Here is a 20962-nt window from a genome sequence, read left to right on the forward strand (position 1 = left end):
CCCCCCCCCCCACCCCTCCCCCCACCCCTCCCGGATGCTCGCTCATGGCAGTCCTCAGGAAGCACATGTTTCCAACCTTCTTAGAACTTATTATCTAATCAAGATGGATGCATCACCCACTTGCCTCATCCAGTGTGTGTGTGTGTGTGTGTGTGTGTGTGTGTGTGTCCTCGTCCCCATCGTCGTGTTTCAGGGTGTCACGGTCATCCTTTATGGTACTATGGTTGTCGTTGTCGTTTTTGTCGTTATTGTGGTCGTTGTCGTCTCCTTCGTCGTCACCGTTGTCGTTGTCGTCGTCGTTGCCCGCCATCACCGCCTCGTCGTCAGGTCGTCACGCCCTTCCTGTGTGTCCCGCGAGAGCTTGGAAGTAGTGGTTGTTAGGCGTGAATTAGTGCGTGGGAGGGGCGCTATCTCAACGGACGGGCACTCCCACCCACCCTGTGCCGTCCCACCTTCCCTCTCCCACCCACCCACCCATCCCCCTCTTCACCCCCCCACCCACCCATTCCCCTCTTCACCTCTCCCACCCACCCACCATCCCTCTCCCTTCGCCTCCCCCACCCTTCCTCCCTGATTGCCCCTCCCACTCCGGATGGTGTAATAGCTTTAAGTCTCTCTTCCCTCCCCTCCTCCCTCCCTCTTCCCTTCTTCCTCCCACCCTCTTCCCCTCTTCCTCCCTCCGAGCGGCCCAGCTGGCGGGTCACCCAGGCCAAGTGCCACATGCTATCAGGAGGACCAGAGGACAGAGGGAGATACCGCGGGCGGCAGTGTGTGTGCGGGCGGCAGTGGCGGACGGGTGCGCGGAGCTGCGTGTCTCAGGGCCTCCTGCTCCTGCCTGCCTCGCGCGGCTAAGGTAGTGAGGAAATAACCCGGAGGAGTCTGCGTGCGTGTGTCGATGTGCGGGCGTGGGGAGGAGCGGCAGGCGTGTGACGTAGAAACAGCCATTCTTTGCCTCCCGACGGTGACAACTGGACAAAACCAACCGTGCTATCGCGTCTCCGGCAGGCTTTTTCTCCCCCGGCAAGCGTCCCCCAGTCCCCACAAGACCCATTCCACCCCTTGCATGTGTCCCCCCAGCCTCTACAACACCCATTCCCCCTTTCATGTGTTCCCATCCCCACCCCCCACCCACTCAGCGAACCTATCAACCCCGGCAGGAGCGACTACGTAACAGGGCGACTCGGCGGCGTCAGAAAGATACGAAATGAAAGCGCCGTCCGTAAACAAATCGGAAAAAGCTGTGTACCTTCCGCTCGTGCGCCGTGATTCACTCTCACACTTAATCCTGGTGGAGTGTTTGATCTCTGCGTGGAGGCGGGAGGCGGGGCAGCTGCGGGAGGCGGGGCAGCGGCGGGAGGACACACTGCTGGAGGGGGCGGCGACTGGAGAGCAAGAGAGCGAGAGAGAGAGAAGAGAGATCGAGAAACAGGGACGATGAAGGGCAGGAAGAGCGGGCGTTAGGGAAGGGAAGGGAAGAGAGGAAGCTGGTTATTGGTCTTAATACTGTGGGGGAAGGATGCCACCCCTGCCTGGCAACACACACACACACACACACACACACACACACACACTCAAACACACACACGCTGACACTCGACCCGCGTGTAGTGCCGAGTAATCTGACCTTGCTGAGTCTCGGCCGCCCATCGACCCACACGCAGCACCAGCCTGACGGGGGGCCGCGGCTCTGGCGGGGCGGGCAGAGCTAAAGGGGTAAGAGCATAGAGGGAAAAGGGAAAAGCGGGGCGTGAAGAGGTAATAAAGAGGAGGACATAGTAGGGGTGAGTAAGAGAAGCGACGTGGAGAGGAAAAAGATTGAAAGAGGGAAGGAAAGCACACAAAAAGACGAGTAAAAAGGAAAAAGCTGAAAGGGAGGAAAAAGATTGAAAAAGGGAAGGAAAGCACACAAAAAAAGACGAGTAAAAAGGAAAAAGCTGAAAGGGAGGAAAAAGATTGAAAAAAGGGAAGGAAAGCACACAAAAAAGACTAATAAAAAGGAAAAAGCTGAAAGGGAGGAAAAAGATTGAAAAAAGGGAAGGAAAGCACACAAAAAAGACGAGTAAAAAGGAAAAAGCTAAAAGGGAGGAAAAAGATTGAAAAAAGGGAAGGAAAAGCACACAAAAAAGACTTGTATAAAGGGAAAAGAGGAAAAATATTGAAAAAGGGAAGGAAAAGACTAGTTAAAAGGGAAAAGCTGTAAAAAAGGGAGGAAAAGGCAAGTAAAAAGGAAATAGCTGGAAAAGGGAAAGGAAAGCGCAGAGACAAAAAGTAAAATAAGGGAAGAGAAAACGAAAAAAAAAAGAAAAAAAAGAAAGAAAAGCACAGAGAAAAGATCAAACCGAGGAAAGTGAAAAGTAAAAAAAAAAGAGCTGGAAAAGAAAGAAAAGCACAGAGAAAAGTTCAAACCGAGGAAAGTGAAAAGGAAAAAAAATAATATGAAAACGTAAAGGAAAGGAAAGCACGGAGAGAAAAAGAGGTTAGTGAAGTAGATAAAGAGGAGAGGAGACAGAGCGGAGGAGAGGAAGGAAGGAAGGACATAAAGGAGAAAAATGACAAAGTGAGGGAAATGGAGAGGCGATAGAAGAGGAATAAAGAAAATAGGGCATAAGGGAAGGGAATAAAAGGGGTAATCTGAGGAAAGGGGAGAGAGGAAGAGAGATTCGAGAGAGGGTGAGGAAGGGGAGGAGGAGGAGGGGAAGAAGAAAGGGCAAAGTGGGGAGGAAAAAAAGTATAGTGAGGAAAATGAAGAGGAAAAAGAAGATGTAAGGGGTGAAGGGGTGAGGAAAGATTCAAGTGCGGGGAGGAAGAGGAGGAGGAGGAGAGGGTGGAGAAGGAAGGAAGGGCAAAAAGGAAAGTGAGGGAAATGAAGAGGAGAGAGAGAGAGAGGGGGGGGGGGGGGGGAAATTTCGTTAAGAGGTGCCATTGGTGTCAGGCGAAGGAGGTGTTGTGACGCTTCTGAGAGTGCTTGGAGTGCCGCTATGGAGGAGGAGGTGAAGGGAAGGAAGCCCCGCGCACTTAGCTTAGGCCATGAACAACAACAGGCCAAGTGGAAGAGGGAGGGGGGGCGAGGCACTTGTATAGGCCTACCGGTTCACGTCCAAGGTTACAATGTCGCTATAGTGCCTCCGCTGTCACTGGTGGTGGTGGCCGTGGTGGTGGTGGTAGCAAAGGTTGGAGAGCAAAAGGTCAGGAGGGAAGTGGGGCGGCAGGGAGGGAAGGTGAGAGAGAGAGGAGACAGGGGGGACAGAGGAGGGAGTCGGGTGGGTGCTTAAAGGAGCAAAAGCAATACCTCTAAAACCTCACCACCCCACACACGATAAATCCTCGTCGCCATGCTGCGCCTCCTTCTCCTTCTCGTGTTCCTTCTCTTCTCCCTTCTTCTCTCCCTTCTTCGCCACCCCCATCGCCTACCCTCCACGCCTGGCACACTAGGGACCCGCACGCTGCCTCGCACCTGCCGGGAGCCTCCAGGGGACAGACGAAGCCATAACAGAAGCAGTAACGAGGCTTTAGATAAGGCCGCGACGGAACACCGGGGCCGGATAGCACGGGATGACGTCACGAGGAGGAGGAGGAGGGGGAGGGGTGGAAGGTGAAAAGGGAGGGAATCAGAGAGGGGAAAATGGGAACCGAAGGAGGGAAGTGAAGGAAAAAGGGGAGTTGGTGAAAGGCGGGACAGGAAGTCGAGGGAATGGAAGATGAAGGATAATAGAGTAGGATATGGAGGAGGAAGAAAAGATAGGCTGCAGGAGGAGGCGGCGAGGGGCAGGCGTCGGGGCGCCCTCAGTGCTGGGTGGCCGCGCCTCGGGGTGGAGTGAGGCCATCGTGTAAATCCGAAGCGAGTTATTTTGGCACCGATGTTTTCAGGCGTCCGCGCGCCGATTAGTGGTTCCGATAACTCCTTTTTTATAGAGATCGGGCGGGGTGGGGGTGGGGGGGGGGGAGGAGGAGGGGCACTGGGTTGTTTGTTTTCAAGTTCGCTTTCTCTTTGGTTCGTTTTTTTCTCTTGCTTTATGAAATGCCACGGAAAATATTTTTTGTTGCCTTTTTTTCCTGTATTATGTTGTGGTGGTGTTCTGCCGCCGCGGCCGTTGCCGCTGCTGCTGCTGCTGCCGCCGCCAGGTGAGCGGGCCTAGAAGGCGGAGCGTCACAGGTGCGCCGCCCTTCCTTCACGTCAGCAGTTATCACACACACACACACACACACACACACACGTTCTAACATGTTTTTGTTAGCACATCATTGAGGAATATTTAATTTGTTTTGGGCGCCATGAGCGTTGAGGGCAGCGGCCTCTTTAGTTCCATCTCTTGAAAGTTGAATGTTTGAAGAGTTGACTTCGATGGGTACCTCGTCTTTACTAATGGTGCCGTGGGCGGCGCTCCGGCCTGGCCGACGCAGGGAGGCGGGAGCCGCACCGCCCCGCCACACGGCCGGCCGCTGGGGCAGATGACAGTGGCTGGCGACTGGTCTTATCAGCGGGACGGTGTGACCCCCATCGGTGGCAGCAGCTGTGCCTGTGGACTGTGCCTCATCTGTGAGCGCCTCGCTGTGGCAGTCACGACGCCACTGTTACGAGTGTGTGTGGCGGCGGCTCATGGCAGCCCGCGGGCACGTCTCCAGCAGCCAGGGCCCCGCCGCGCCGCCGCCGGGGAGTTGGTGCGGCAGCCGCTGAGCCGCTAGTCATGATCGTGTGTGTGGCGCGGTGGAACCGATAGTTTATCTTATCGTGTTTGCTCACCTCCCGCCGGAGGAACAAGACAGGCAGTCTGGCGGAGGCACGGTCTCCCTCCCCCTTCTGCGGCGGCGTCCGCGGGTGGCCGGGCAACATGGCGTCCCTCATGTGGTCATGCTGGTCACTGGACGACCTGGACGACCTGGATCTGGAAGGTTAGTGTCCCCGGTGTGCGTGGGGAGGCGCGGACGGGGCGAGGACTCCCACGCCCCGGGCACGCCTGATGCCTGAGTGTTTAGTGGCCGTGACCCTAGTGTTGTAGTCTGTGTTGGTGCAGTAGTTGTTAGTGTGGGTGTTAGTGTTGGTGTTGTGATGTGTGTGATGCGACGCGGCAGGGATGTGTTAGGGGGAATGGCGTAGTGATGCTGTGGTGGCGGTGGTGGTGACCACGGTGCTTATGGTCACAAAGATAATAGTGGTGATGACACAAGCTGGGTATCTCTCACCACCACCACCATCCCCACCACGGAACACACACTCCCTGCTGTCGTGAAGTATTTCCGCACGCTACGTGTTAACTCCGGCCGTGCCCTTGTTCCCGCTCAGCGCTGCTTGCATGTTTCACGGCGGGCCGGCGAAGTGAATAAAGAAGTGAATAAACGAAGGAGGAACCTACAGCCCAGCCTTGATCCTGACTTACTCGGGTTCCGCCTCTGCCTCGCGTCAAATCTGGAACCATTTGTGTCGCGAAGTTAATTACGAGACGGAGAGGAAGAGGAGGAGGAGGAGACAGGCGTGTGTGTGTCAGGAATCTTTTACCTGCTGGTGTTGGGCTCATTTAGAAGTGACGCAGTCGTTGTCCCCGAGGCCATGGTATCTCTCTCTCTCTCTCTCTCTCTCTCTCTCTCTCTCTCTCTCTCTCTCTCTCTCTCTCTCTCTCTCTCTCTCTCTCTCTCTCTCTCTCTCTCTCTCTCTCTCTCTCTCTCTCTCTCTCTCTCTCTCTCTCTCTCTCTCTCTCTCTCTCTCTCTCTCTCTCTCTCTCTCTCTATCTATCTATCTATCTATCTATCTATCTATCGGGCGGCCTGAGTGACGCATGCAGGGCGCGCACCGGGCAAGGGCGAGGCGCAGATCCCGTCATCTCGCGGATTAGCGGGGAAATTGTTCACTGGATGACCGGGACGACACAACTGTTTTTAAAGGAACTATCTTACACACACACACACACACACACACACACACACACACACACACACACACACAGGAGCAGTGCACTGGGCATGGTCGCTCCATGGCACCAATACCCCCCCCCTCTCCCCCGGCTTTTCCCTCACCTGGCTCAGCGTCCTCCCGGACTGGACAGGTGCACTAATCACGGCTGAGTGGACAAAGCTCACCTGAGGCCTTTGATTAACGCTTTTTTGAACACACGGTGCATTTGATTATTTGACGCTTTGCTGCAGCGCTGTTGCTGTTGTGAATGGCGTATTGGCGGGCGTTGTGCACACTGCTGTTATGAACAGTGCTGTGCTGGGAGCTTGAACAGGGCTGTGTTAGGGGCTCTGATTGTATTGTTATGAACACCTACGTAGGCCGTAAACACTGACGTGAACACTGTGTTGTTGTCAGTTTGTGTAAAATTGTGTGGCGAACACCTGCCAGTGTTCTTCATTTAACGGAGACATTTTCTCCAACCTCTGTGTGCTCTTACTGTTGTCTGTGCTTTGGTCACATTTTCTGTGAACGCCCATTCCGACCGTATAGGCATGTGGCACCCTACCCAGAGATCCACCCAGCTCACCGGGTTGTTTTCCCGAATGGAGAAGGCCAATGGGACGCCCACAAAACTCGTGGATTGATCAGGTCGATGAGTCCTGCCGTGAGGTACTCGAGAATGGAAAGAGGGCCATAATGGAGACCTGCTCAGAGACGCCCTCGAGGGTGGCGCCATATTGTAGGCAAGATGACGCGCAACCCGTCCATGCCCTTACTGATTGATTGATACAGATCGCGGCCTGGCCCGGCGCGGTGCCCCTCGCCACACTTGTGTGTCGTGCTCAGAAGCCCCGCCTGTCACGGCTGGCACTCGCTGCTGTGTTTGGCAGGACCTGCATAAACTTCGTAATCAAGGGCGTGCTCACAGTTGCAAATTTTTATTAACTGAATTTTAATCATCAGTACATCAAAGAGCATTCAGATATAGTTGTGTGAGTGCGTTTGTGCGCACTTGTGCGTGCGTGCAGTACTGGTTGCTATGTGCGTAGGTACCGTCGGCAGGCGCGTAGGAGGGTTGTTTTTAATCTATATTGCGTCCAGCAACAATAGGTCAGAGGTGAGCCTGGCCGGCAGGTGTCCAGGACAGGTGGGAGTGTTGCGTGTGCAGGGAGGGGGGTCCATGGAGGGCGGGGCGTGTAGGGGGGAGGGAAAGAACGGTAAAGCTTGGAGATGAGAACGGAAGGAGAGAGAGAGAGAGAGAGAGAGAGAGAGAGAGAGAGCATGACAGTGAGTGAGGTGAGCCCAGCTTGGCGTACTGAAACATGGGACGCATGCACGGCTGACTACTGCCGCTCCTGCCGCTGCATATCTCCCTTCCATCTCCCTTCCTCCCTGGCAGTAACTCCTCCGTTATTCCCTGCCACCAGGCCACACGGCGGCCATCTCCGATCCCCCTTCCCGTTGCGTCATCCTCTAGGCCCAGCGCCGCTATTTTGTCACTTTCTATCACCGAAAAAGCCGAGTGTCCTCCATCTGTCTGCGTGTCGCGTCCCGGGGCTGGCGGCGCCGTGGGCTTGGGCTTCGCCTCACAGCCCCGCCAAGTACAGCGCGCGTCAAGGTTACGTTATTCATATATTTAGCGGCTCTTGAGGGCAGCGGGTGGGCAGTGTTTTCAGAGGGTGTTTCGAAGTGCCTTGAATATCACTGTGAAGGATCGGTGACGTCACGCAGGTGTAGGGTGTCGGAGGGGTTGGCAGCTTCACCTACGGCTATTCAGCTCCCGCCCCCTGCACCCCCTCACACCCGCCCGCCGCGCCTCTCCGGTTCCCCGCTGCACTCTTCGTTCACTTGATTTCCTTGACCGCCGTGCCCTTTGTGCGCCTCTCCGCCGCCCTCAAAGTAGCGAACGTCTCCGGGTTGGGCTCACACGTGGCCGGGACTCCGTTGCTCCCCGTGGTGGTAAGGAGCGTCACTGCACGGGGCAGGGGACGCAGGGAAGCAGTGTTTCAGAACAGAGCGATGCACATTGGAAAGTGAGCGTGGCCGTGGGCACGCCTCACCTGCCCGGCCACTCCGGCAAGGTCTGGACACAACAAACGTGGTGCTACTCTGGGCCACTCGCAGTGCACGACAGATTTCAGCTACTCGGAGGACACCCGAGAGTGTGTGCATCGGCGCGAGTGTGTTTGCGGGGGCGATACAGAGGTGGTGAGCAGGAGACGGGTGAGGGCGGCCAGACACGCCCGCCGGCCTGGCTTAATTGTGGGGGAAGTGCTGCAGGTGAAACGTTTGATATGAACTTGACATCCTGGTCTGGGACTGGTTTGGGCGAGGATGGATTCTCAAGAATGCTGAGGTCCAGTCTTTGTGTGGTGTGGGTGCGGGAGGGCGGCGTCGGTGTTCCTGCTGGGGGAGAGCGTGGCGAGGCGGCGCGGCGGTGAGGATGCCGCAGTTTCTGCAGGAGCTGAGTGCATGTCTTGACCTGCAGTGCGTCTTAGGCAGCCTGAAAACCTTCCTCCTCACGTCCAGGGAAGTTCTCGAGAGGGCAGAGGCCGCGTCGAGATTAGAGGCGCCATGCGTCCTCCGGCGTGAGGGCGGGAGTGTGTGAGTGACTGTGTGAGTGAGGGCGGCGCCGTTATGGACGCTGGCAAGGTTGTGTTGTGAAGCCGCGGCGTCACCATGTTGGGCGGAGGCGGTCGGGAGCGAACCACCTCCCTCACCTCTTCCTCCTCCAACTCCACCTTCTACGTCAACCTGGTGGAGGAGGTACCCCAGGATGTGTTCCCGCTTAGAGTGGAGTTTTACGGCCACTGTGTGTTGGAGGAGGAAGAGGAAGAGGAGGAGGAGCGGGGCAGCACTCGCCAGGGGGACCTCACGGACTGCGGGGACACGCTGAGCGAGCTGAGTTGTTCCCTCTCCCAACACCTGGACGGCTACGGCTCAGGTGAGTGCCACTCCACACCTGTCCCCTTCCTCGTGCCCCCCCCTCCTCCACTTTCCCTCTCTGCCCCTTCAGTACCCTCCCCCTCCTCTCCTTGTTTATTTTCTAACCCTCCTCCTCCTCCACTTCCTCCTTTCCTCTCCATCGTTCCAGCTTCCTCCTCCTCCTCCTCCTCCTCCTCCCTCAACTCTCCGTCTTTCACCCCTCCCCCCTTCTCTCTCTCTCTCTCTCTCTCTCTCTCTCTCTCTAATCCCCTTATATTTTCCCCTCACCTTATTCATCCTAATCTCCCTTACCTCCTCCTTTCCATTCCTCCTCCTCTTCATCCTTTCCTCTTTCCATCCATTCTCCTTCCTTTCAATCCTTCGTTCCACTCTTTCATCCATTCTCCCTCTCCCTCTCTTTTCACTCCCTCCTTTCAATCCTTCGTTCCACTCTTTCATCCATTCTCCCTCTCCCTCTCTTTTCACTCCCTCCTTTCAATCCTTCGTTCCACTCTTTCATCCATTCTCCCTCTCCCTCTCTTTTCACTCCCTCCTTTCAATCCTTCGTTCCACTCTTTCATCCATTCTCCCTCTCCCTCTCTTTTCACTCCCTCCTTTCAATCCTTCGTTCCACTCTTTCATCCATTCTCCCTCTCTCTCTCTCCATCATGCTTCGGTCCGCTTTCCCCATCCATTCCAGCTCCGTCACTTTCCCTCGTGTGTTTGTCTGTCAAATAGCCAACCGCAAACCCCGCGCAGCCCTTCGCTTGATGCCACGGACGCAGAGAGAGAGAGAGAGAGAGAGAGAGAGAGGGTCATTTTCCTGTTTACAATATGGGCTCTTCTTGTTTGTTCTCTGACGCCCCTTCATTCCCTTCCTTCCTCCCTTCACCTTCCCTCTACCTCCCCTTCACCTCATATTCCTCCCCATCTTTCAGCCCTTCTTCATCCCCCCATCCCCCTTTCATATCCCTTTTACCTCTAGTCCCTTCCCCCTTCATCCCTTCCTTCCCACTTCCTCCCTTTTTTCACATCCCATCTACCTCCCCTTCCCGTCATATTCCTCCCCCTCCATCCCTTCTTCATTCCCCTTCCTTCCTACATTCACATTCCCCTTCTTTATTTCCCCCTTCATCTCCCTCCATATCCCTTCCTTACTTTCCCCTTCATCCTTATTCTCTTGCCGTACCTGCCCCTTCACTTCCCCTTCACCAGCTGTTCTTCCCCTCGTAATCCTCCTCCTCCTCCTTCCCTCCTCTTCCATGCCCTTCAATCACGTGCCTTCCCTTCTTAATCCCTTTCACTTTCTTCTGCATCCCTTCTCTCCATCCTCAACCTCATCATGTCCTTCTTGTTGTCCTTCCCCTTCACTCCCCTTCTTCCCCATTTCATCCCCTTCCCCTTCCCGTCACTCATTTCGCTTATCTGCTTCCCTCTTCCAAGTTCTTATTCCTTCATTTCACTTCTCTCTAACGTCTCTTTTCTCTCCCTTTCTATCGCCTTTAATCTCCTTGTATGTCCTGCGTCTTCCCTTCCCATGTTCTTGCTTCTTTCTTTCTTCTCTTTTTTTCTTTTTTTTCTCCATTTGTCTTCATTTATTTCCACCTTCATCTGTTTAGTCTCCTCAGTCATCTGCTTTTCACTTCATTCTCCGCACCTCCTCCTCCTCCTCCTCCTCCTCCTCCTCCTCCTCTATTTCCTCATCGTTACATTCTCTAATTCTTTTTTTTTTACACGAAGGAACGAGGAAAACATGAACGTCTCTCTCTCTCTCTCTCTCTCTCTCTCTCTCTCTCTTCTTCCTCCTCCTACAGTGTCTCAAATCTCCTCCTCTTCCTCCTCCTCCTCCTCCTCCTCCTCCTCCTCTTCCTCCTCCTCCTCCTCGGCGCCCACTCGCCACAACAAAGCAAGTCAAGGTCAGCGTTTATTAATACCTTCGAGGGCGGGCTATCAGTGACATGAGAAGGGGGGAGGGGTGAGAGTGAGGGAAGGGGGGAGAGAGAGGAGGGAGGAGGGAGAGGGAAGAGGGGGGCCATGTGAGATCCGATGCTTTTGACCCCCTCCTCCTCCTCCTCTTCTTCGTCGTCTCGTGTTCCCAGGGTTTCCGCTCCTTTATTTATTCTTTCTTTCTTTTTTTTTTTTTCTTTTTTCTTCTTTTTTTTCCCTCCTCCGTGTCGTTCATGGTCTCGGTCTGGCCCCGGACATACCACCGCGCCCCGCCTCCTCCAGGAACCCAGCGAGGGGCCCCTTTCCTCCTCCTCCTCCTCCTCCTCTTCCACCTCCCTCCTCTTCTTCTTCTCCAGTTCTTCTCTTCACTTTTACAAACGGTTCGCGGCGCCCGTCTTCACTTCCTCATTTTCTTCCTTTCCTTCACTTCGTTTTCTATTTGACTAGTGCCCCCGTCTCTCTCTCTCTCTCTCTCTCTCTCTCTCTCTCTCTCTCTCTCTCTCTCTCTCTCTCTCATGCAACCTTTTTTTTTTTTTTTTTTTCAACCTTTCCACCCCTTCCACTGGTATAACTCTCACTCCCCTCCATCCACTATCACCCTTCCACCTTCCATCCACCTACCCCCCTCCCCTCCCTCCCTTCCTTCGTCATCCATTAGTTATCCATCACTTCTGTCCATCCCTCATCCCCCCCCTCTCACCCATCCCTATCCCTCCTACGTACTTCCCTCCCACTCTTCCACCCGTCACCCGTTCCACTCGCCTTAGTCATGAGTGGAATCGAATCTTATCATCAGTTATCGTCGTCGGTTGGAAGGTCATCACTGCTTTTGTTACTCGTTCGTTCTATCGGCGTTCAGCGAGAGAGATTTGTGTTTCGTCTTTGTTGTGTTTGATTGTGTTGCTGGCGTTCCCGTGTTGATCCTTTTTGGTTGGGGTTCAGTCCTGTGACATTTAGGTTCCGATTATCTTTTTGCGATCCTCAGCTGATTATTCTATTGTCTGAATGTGTGTGATAGTATTGTAATAGTGATGCGTGATAGTAATACCTAGGAGGGTGGTGTGACGTTGTGGTGGTAGTAGTAATAGTAGTAGTAGTAGTAGCAGTAGTAGTAATAGTAGTTGTAGTAGTAGTAGTAGTAAAAGATTTTGTGTAGTAATACCTAGGAGGGTGGAGTGACGTTGTGGTGGTAGTAGTAGCAGTAGTAGTAGTTGTAGTAGTAGTAGAAGCTTTTGTAGTGTTAGTAGTAGAGGTTGTAGTCGTTATATAAGTGGCAGCGGTGAGAGTAGCTGCTATTTTTACTGCTGGTATCATCCGTTTCCTCAGCATGTTTATATTTTTTTGTTCTTCATTTAATTTATCTTATCGCTACTCCTGTTGTTGTCCTTATTGCCATTATCATCATCATCCATAGTAGTAGTGGTAGTAGTAGTGGTGGTAGTTGTAGTAGTGGTGGTAGTTGTAGTAGTATTGATTGTTCAGCTCCCAGTCCTTCCTCTCCCTTGGACATAATTAATAGAAAACGCTCATTAAGAAAACATTGTCGGTGTTCGTGATGTAATCTTGGCGGTGGTGGTGGTGGCGGTAATGAGGGAGGCCTGTAGATAGCGGTGGTGGTGGTAGTGATGGTGGTGGTGTCGGTGGTGGTGGTAGATGGTGGTGGTGGCGGTAATGAGGGAGGGCTGTAGATGGCGGTGGTGGTGGTAGTGATGGTGGTGGTGTCGGTGGTGGTGGTAGATGGTGGTGGTGGTGATGGTGGTGGTTGTTTTTGTGGCACTACGGAGAACGTGGCACTCGTAACCTCTTTCTTGACCTTTACCCCTCCCTGCCCCTCCTCTCCTCCCCCTTAACCCCTTCCCTTCCCTCCTCTCCTTCCAACCCCTTTCTGTACCCTTACTCTCTCTCCCCTCCCCTCCTTACCCTTAACCCCTCCCTCCCCCCCTCTCCATCCCAACCCCTTCCTGTCCTTACCTTATGCCCTCTCCCTCTCCATCCCCCCCTTCTTCCCATCCTCCCACGCTCCCCCAGTAGTGCTTCCCTTTCGTTGAGTCACATCCCTTGCCCCCCACTAACCCCCCCGCCTCCCCCTACGATGCCTTGCCCCTTGTTTTGGGAACCCCGGATGGACTACGTCACCCTAATTAACTATTCTCTCTCTCTCTCTCTCCTCATCCTTCACTTGTACTCTTCGTTTGTTTCTTTTTTTCTTTTATTTTCTTCTCTGTTTCTTCGTTTTCTTCCCTCGTCCAGTTTCTTCACCATTTCCTCTTCCTCGTCGTTCACATCCTCTTCCTCCTTCTCGTCTCTCCCTTCCTTTCTTTCTTCTTTATTTTTTTTTCTTGCACTTTCATCTTTTCTTTCAGTTTCATCTCGTCTTCCTTCCTCCTCTTACCGTCCTTGTCTTCATCCTCGTCCTTCCTTCCTTCCCTTCTTCGTTTTCCTACATTCGTGTGATGAGAGAGGAAGGAATGTTGAAACGGAACTGAGTGAGTTCATGCGTGTGGTAGGCGTGGGCATGTGTGTGTGTGTGTGTGTGTGTGTGTGTGTGTGTGTGTGTGTGTGTGTGTGTCTTGATCAACCCAGTGACTGTCACACGCATATACCTGCAAGTTTCTCTTCCCATGAATTAGCCTTGAGAGAGAGAGAGAGAGAGAGAGAGAGTACTGTAATGTTCGTTCTTAGATGTCGTTTAGTCGTCTTCGCTCAGCCTTGGCAAGAAACTCAAACCGGAACGACGAATTTCAAGAGAGAGAGAGAGAGAGAGAGAGAGTACTATAATGGTCACTCTTAGCATGTCATCTCGTCGTTTCCGCACAGCCTTGGCAGGAAATTCAAACCGGAACGACGAATTTCACGAGCTGGTCATCGGAGTGTAGTTCTCCTTCCGTGCTTCGTCCATTAATCAAGTCTCACGTTCGGCCGCTATGCACGACCCCCCCCCCTACCCCCCCCCCCTGCTGGTAAAGGTCTCTCTCCCCCACACTCTTCCTGCATGAGACGAACCAACAATCACGGAATGGAAATCACGTGAGTGTCGAAATCCTTCCTCCGAGGCGACGACGCAGCAGCTTGTTAAAAACCACCTGGCGACGGTCATCTGGGGGCGCGTTACCAGATTTTCGTACTCACCACATTGTATTTTCCGGTTTCTTAGCCACAACAATCGCAAAAATAAAATAAACATCAATAGTGCACGGTTTTGATGGTAACTTTAATGGGCTATCGTTATTTGTTTGGGTACGATAGTTTTGGGGCTGGGACCGATGAATGCAATGTTCTGAGTGTACGATGATCCGGTAACGCTGGTCTAACTATCGCTAAAAAGAATAATATTGAACAGTTCTAATAATAACTTTGAATCATATCGTTATTTGTGTGTACGACAATTTTGAATCTGAAACCGATAAGTACAACGTTCCGAGTATGAGTTTCGTATCGCTGGTCTTCAGTCGCCTCGCTGTGGGTGTGCGGAGTAATGGAGTAATGGTGCGGTCCGGCCAGCGTGCTCAGGGTTCATTGTCGGCGGGAAAGTGTTTGAGGCGCCCCTGAGTCTGCACGCCTCGGCCACCACCACCTTCTGGAGGCTCCGCTGCTGCTGCTGCTTGGCGAGGCGCACTGTATGTTAACCCGGTAGCAGCGATAGGCCAAATTTGTGGCTTTACCCTGAACCAGCGACGAGCCTAATTTTTACCGCGATATAAGCCCCCCAAAATAGATGATGCATAAACTGATCACAAATGCGTTGATATATATTATGACATGGTTTGCGTGAGTGATGATTTTTTCTCATTTTTCTCGCTTAGAGCGGCCTTTAAGTAGCAGCGATAGGCCAAATATGTGGCTTTACCATGAACCAGCGACGGGCTTAATTTTTGCCATGATATAAACCCCCAAAATAGATGAAGCATAAACTGATCACAAATGCGTTGATATGTTACGAAATGGCTTGCGTGAGTGATGATTTTTTTCTCATTTTTCTCGCTTAGAGCGGCCTTTAAGTAGCAGCGATAGGCCAAATATGTGGCTTTACCATGAACCAGCGACGAGCCTAATTTTTGCCATGATATAAACCCCCAAAATAGATGACGCATAAAAATGATCACAAATGCGTTGATATGTTACGAAATGGTTTGCGTGGGTGATGATTTTTTCTCATTTTTCTCGCTTAGAGGAGCCTTTAAGAAACATTATCCCCGCAGTTACCGGGTTAAGGCGAAACGTGTCAAGATTAAGAGATTTTATGACTTGTAGAGGAACGCAATTTTAAAGCACTTCATGAAAAATACAATCAATGCCTCCTTTCCTTCCCGTCTGAATAAGAGATTTGATGACTTTGTTGAGGAATTTCCTTCAAACACTTAGGGAAAAATATCAACAATTGCTACTCTCCCGCGCCCGTCTGAGTAAGATAAGATTTGAAAGATGTGATGACTTGTAGATTTAAGTATTTCAGTCACTTAAGAAAAAACAAATCTGTAATAAGTTTTTAGGTGCAGTAAGTAGCGGGCTTTTTTTTTTTCATTAACGTTTTTTTTTAAGCCCTTGAGCTGTCTCTTTTGGTGTAAAAAAAAATAGCTCCTTTCCTGCCAGTCTGAATAAGAGTATACATGATGACTTGTTGATTAAAGTATTTCAAGTACTTCAGGAAAAATGTCATTAATTGTCGAGCCGGAAGGTGTTGCGTCAGCGGGACTTTTTTGTTTCCTCATTTTTTGTCTTTACACCTCTGACCCTCCTACTCTTCTCTTCCGTAAATAGTCCCTCCGTTCATCCGTCCTTTCTTCCATTTCCATCAGCCTATCTTCCTTCCTTCTTCCTTCCTCTGTTTCCACTCTTGAGCTGCCTCCCAAGAAAAAAAAATCCTCCCCTGCCCGCCCATCCTAGACCAGTGTGCTTCATCATCTTCATCAAGTGTCTAAGAACGTGTGGCTTAATTATCACAGCGCCTCCCCTCCGTGTAGCAATATACCCCAAGCGACACATGGGACGCCTCAACCTCCTCCTCCTGTGTGTAATGTATGCGTGTCAGGTTCTCTTACGGCCCGCTCTGCCCCGCCCCTCCCCTCATGTGACCCGCTACACACGTCCCCCTCACCCCTGGCGGCGAATACTCATGACGCCGCCGATGTCCAGATAAGGCGCGATAAGATACGGCATGCAGGGTGCGCGGCGTTGTCCGGAGCGCCGCAGCGGCCGACCCACCAACACGGCCTGACCTGATTTCACTGTTGTATACTGATTTATCTCTCTTTCGTTTCTCTGCTTTTTCCTATTGATATCCGCCTTGTATTGCCGCCACCTACTTAGTAATGCTGCAACGATCTCGTGTGCCGTTCCTTTCTGTTTGTCCGTCTGTCCGTCTGTCTGTCTGTCTATTCCCCTTAACACTCATTACACCACTCCCATTTACCGCAAGTTCTTTCTGCCTTTCCATCTGTCTGTCTGTGCGTCTGTGTGCCTGTCCTGTACCCTTAACACCCATCCCATCACTTCCCTTTACTGCAAGTCTGTCTGTCTGTCTGTCCGTCTGTTTGCCCCGCACCACAACAGTCTCGCCGCGCAGGTAGATCCAGCGCGATACGTTATCAGGGCGAGCAGGTGGATGGGCCGTGACAGCTGTTCCCTCGACGCCACCTCCTGACGCGCGGTTATCAGGTGTTAACGTGCGTGTGTATGTGTGTGTGTGTTTTGTTGATGATTATGATTCGTTCTGGTGGTGATGAAGAATGATAATGATTAACGACGTCATTCTCTCTCTCTCTCTCTCTCTCTCTCTCTCTCTCTCTCTCTCTCTCTCTCTCTCTCTCTCTCTCTCTCTCTCTCTCTCTCTCTCTCTCTCTCTCTCTCTCTCTCTCTCTCTCTCTCTCATCCCCCCCCCCAGCATCGGTAAGCCGCCCCGGGAACGCCATCACCACGTTCTTTACCGGCCACGTTCTTTGTGTGCAGAGAGAGTGGGGTATGCGACTTTCCCTTCCCCCCAACCACCTCACCTCTCCCCCTGTCACACTATCATCAGCAGCCACCTCACCCCTTCCTCTGCCACACTATCAACCGCATCCACCCTCACCCCTTCCTCTACTACACTGTCATCCGCAGCCACCTCACCCCTTCCTCTCTCACACAGTCATCCGCAACCCCTTTCTCTGTCACACACTCATCCGCAGCCACCGTCACCCCTTCCTCGGCCACACCATCATCTACGTCCTCTGTCATCCCACTTCTTCTGTTCAAAACCTCAAGATGCTTCAGAGTAGTGACGCCCAATTTCAGGACGGTATTTCGGCCCGTATTTTCATGAGCACACTTTCGGCTCCCACAACAACTATTTTCATGGGCCACACAGGAGATTAGTGTTTTTTCCACGTTTATGGTGCAAAAGCCTTGTCAAACTTATCACTAAGCTCATAAATCTACCCATGAGAACACTAACACAACCCCTAGGAAAGCCTTATCAAATGTGGTGTGTGAGCCCCGGAATGTTTAAGAATATGGACCCAGATTACTTCATCCGTCCATTGAGGTGCGAGAGACCAACACCTTTGCGGAGGCTCGCGTGCAGGCCGTACATCGCCGCGTGGCTCTGGTTAGAAAGTTGGTCAGAGCGAGGTGGTGGAGCGTCTCTGGCGGCCCGCTGCAGGCCGGCCCGAGTGATCACCGCTGCTCATTATGTAGGGAATGTTCCGCGTCGCCGCTGCGGGCCGGGTGTGGGAGAACCGCCATGGGAGCACCAAGTCGCAATGCGCATTCCGGTGTCTTTAAGCGAAGTGAGAGTCTTGCCACCACCCTCCCCGCCCATCCTTTCTCCGGCAGGGGAGTGACCCACGGGATGGTGAATGAACGCTCAACTGACCTATATCTGGTTGGTCGCCGCCTCAGCACGCCGCGGTCTGAGGCAGGGCGTGGCGGGGCGGGTCGGGGCAGCATCTTAATCAAGGAAGTCACATTCTCACCGAGGCGAGGCAGCGCGCCGCCTCCAGGTGCGGGGCGTCGCAGTGATCGGCACACAGGTGAAAGCGTCCCAGCACCGCCTTTGTGCCGCCTGAAGTGCCCCAGCAGCGGGGGACCCACGGGCCGCCCCGCCTCGGTGCTCATCGCCAATGCCTCGCCTCTCGCGCCCAGATTACTACAAAAAACTCTTTACAATACTCTGTGAAAAGGAAGAAATATTTTTTTCGTCTGTGGATACTTGACGGAGAGTGGAGGAGCTGCGGGAGTGTGATTCTTTCCCAGGCACCAGCAGGGGGCGGCCGCGGCGGAGGGGATAAGAGGGGAGAGGGAAGGAGAGCCATTGTCCACACCCCTCTTCCCGTTATCCACTCTCCCCATCGCGCTCCTTCTTCCCACCACCTCCTCTGTACACAGGATTAAGTCATGGATAAAATAAGGAAAAAGAGGACTTACTCTTGACATAATCGGAAGTAAGTCCTCGCCGCCCCTACCATCCCTCGTGTGGCGGCAGCGTCCTGTGGCCTTTCATCTTGGACCGCGCTCGTTTCTGTTTCTCCTGATCAGGTTCCCAAGACGTGAGCAGGTGGCCGCGGCGGGGACGTGATATCTGCGCATTCCTGAGGCCAACAGAGACCAGCGGTGTAAACAAAACGGTTTTAGAGACGGGCTGATCCCCAGGTGAACCGCCGTGACCCTGGCAGCTGGCGGGACGCTCAGCGGGTCACCGTCATTACCTCTCGCGTTCCTCAGGATTAGTGACCGTCACGTGTTTTTACCCGCGTCGTCGACATCGCAGAGTTCGACCGGATGTAATAGTTCATGGGGGGTGACCTTCAGGAAAGATAGGATCTCTGCTCACGTGTCTGCAACATTCACTTTTCCATTTGTGTCTTCCAGATGCAATGCTTTCCGTTATTTCCGTTGACGTCTGTTGGATTACCACACACCAACAGTTTTCCTCCTATTAAATTGACGCTTTCCTGTTTGTGAATGTCATCCTCTGTGTGTTGGGAGCCACTGATTTGCTTTGCTTCATTCAATTTTTATTCTACTCTTGACTTTTCTTCCCCAGACCATAAACTGGAGTAAAAATAATGAAAATACAATCACAGTTCCCAACCTTTTCACGGCTCGGCTGCCGCGTGGGAAGGGAATAAATTTTCCTCGGCGGGACGTGTGATACGTGACCTAACGTGTTTTTCTTTTCCATTTCAGGTACGTTTGCGAGTCCCTGCGAGGCGGAGCGGCTCGGGTCAGGTCAGGTTAATAAATACAAGTAGCGGAACGGGATGGACGAAGGGATTATACCGTGTGTGTGTGTGTGTGTGTGTGTGTGTGTGTGTGTGTGTGTGTGTGTGTGTGTGTGTGTGTGTGTGTGTGTGTGTGTGTCTGACTTTATCGTTTATTTATTTTTTTTTTTTTTGTGTGTGTGTGTGTATGACTGTCTGACTTTATCTTTTAGTTTTTTTTTTTTTTTTTGTGTGTGTGTGTGTGTGTGTGTGTGTGTGTGTGGAAAAACATGGTGTGCGAACAGAATTACTCTCAGCCGAGCAGCAATGTCTTGATGCCGCTGACCGTCGGGACGCTCAGCCGCGGCGTGTCTGCAAAAAGCGACGCCTTGCGGGACGACCCTCGGAGGGGCGGCGGTGGCGTGGAGGCGCCGGGCCGTGAGGGTTACTCTCCTCCATGAGGAATTTGTCGGGCCTATTGTGAATGCCCGAGTATGCAGATGAGTAGGCCGGCCAGGCTGACCCGCAGAGCCCCCTCAAATATTCGCAGGACCTGTGTGCCCGCCATTGTGCCAGAAATGTTAATCCGGGATGCCTCGCAGGTGTTCAAAGCCAGGATTCGTTGGTACAAGATGCAAAGGTTCTCAGGCCAGTGTCGAAGCTGTGGGGGGAGGAAGGGGGAGTACTCAACAGGGACGCCTCTCCCTCGGCGGCTCACAGACTCCTGCCGCTCAAGACGTGCGGAGGGCGACGAAAACCTGAAACTTCTCCGTTTTTTCCACTAAGACCTGTTTTGCGTTAGATTTCTCATACAAAAAGTACAATTAATACGCTTCGGGAATTCAAACCTGTAGCGACTGTACTTTTAAGAACTACAAACCTGTTTAGGCTGTATTTTTGGTTCCCTTGGCATGGCCCGCCCTGACACCCCCAACCCCCCACCCCGACCCCGCCCTCGCAGTGTCAGGTGTGAGGACGAGTTTTGCCGCCCATTGCCAACTCTCGGAGCACCTTGACCTGCAGTGCCGGGCTGAAGGTCTGGAAGGGTTCTCTGGGACACGGAGCGGGCTGCGGCAAGGCTACTTTCCCTCCCTGCGTTGGCTGGGGCGTGGAGGGGCTGTGGTGGCCTCGTTTCTGCCGATGTTGATTGATGATAACCAATGTTTGTCGTCACGAGGGTGAGGGGGCGTGCGGTTGTTCAGGGACGCTGAAGCCTTGCAGTCAACACGCCCCTTAGACAAGGCTGGCGGCGGTCTTTCAGCTCCACAGGGCCGCTCAGGGGTTGCGTCTAATTGCGTGTTATCGGGGTTACAATGCAGAGCTCCCTCACAGACGAGCTTAACGTGTCCCCCCCCCCTCCCTCCGCCCCCTCCTGGCGAAGAGCACCGTTGTTGGCTATCAGGGGTGGCGTGACCTTGAGGACCTGTCTCGCGGAGTGTCGGGGTATGCCGCGGCCCCTCGCCTTGCACGGCCGGCAGGAAGTGGGTCAGACTTGTAGGCAAGCAAGGGCAAGGCTTAGGCATTCTTTCCTCAACACTGGGCTTTCATCAGCTGGCGAGTAACATTATTATTATTAGTAGTAGTAGTAGTAGCAGTAGTAGCAGGAATAGTAATAAAAGTGGTGGTGGTAGTCGTAGTAGTCGTGGTAGTATCACTTGACAGTTGCAGTAATGGGGAGCAGGAGAAAGAACAGCCCATTACTTGATAAATCAGTGTTGTGGGGCAGGTGTGAGGCAGGAAGACGCCAGGTGTGTGGAGGCAGGTGGCGCAGGAAGAAGGCGGTGGGGGGGGGTGAGGTGGGGGGAGGCCAGGGGTGATGTGAAGGGACGTAACGTTGATGCACCCGGAGCAGGGCTGGTGAGGGGACTGTCGTGGATGGGGAGAGAGGGAGATCAAGATAGGGAGAGAAAGGGTTATGTACTGTACAGGCTATTTTTCTCTCACATCCGAGGTAAGGAGTGTCCCACAGGCAATTAAGCTCTGCAGACGACACGTGATCAGCATCCTTTTGAGCATGGTGATT

At 52.9% G+C, this 20962-nt stretch overlaps 1 protein-coding gene across 5 annotated transcripts in view; it reads left to right on the forward strand.

Annotated features, from left to right (window-relative positions):
- Positions 1–687: 687 nt before the first annotated feature.
- LOC127001602 (ras GTPase-activating protein raskol-like) overlaps positions 688–20962 on the forward strand; it is a 68817-nt gene continuing 48542 nt past the window's right edge. For 2 of the 5 annotated variants that reach the window (XM_050866402.1, XM_050866400.1), the window contains exons 1-2: positions 688–853; positions 8420–8834. In XM_050866402.1, coding sequence (XP_050722359.1) covers positions 8570–8834 — 265 coding nt within the window. In that variant the 5' untranslated portion in view covers positions 688–853; positions 8420–8569. Of the gene's footprint in view, positions 854–4331; positions 4891–8378; positions 8835–20962 lie in introns of all 5 variants that reach the window. The other 3 variants (XM_050866405.1, XM_050866406.1, XM_050866401.1) reach the window with 3 other exon arrangements.

The sequence above is a fragment of the Eriocheir sinensis genome, chromosome 21, assembly GCF_024679095.1.
Source record: "Eriocheir sinensis breed Jianghai 21 chromosome 21, ASM2467909v1, whole genome shotgun sequence".
NCBI lineage: Eukaryota > Metazoa > Arthropoda > Malacostraca > Decapoda > Varunidae > Eriocheir > Eriocheir sinensis.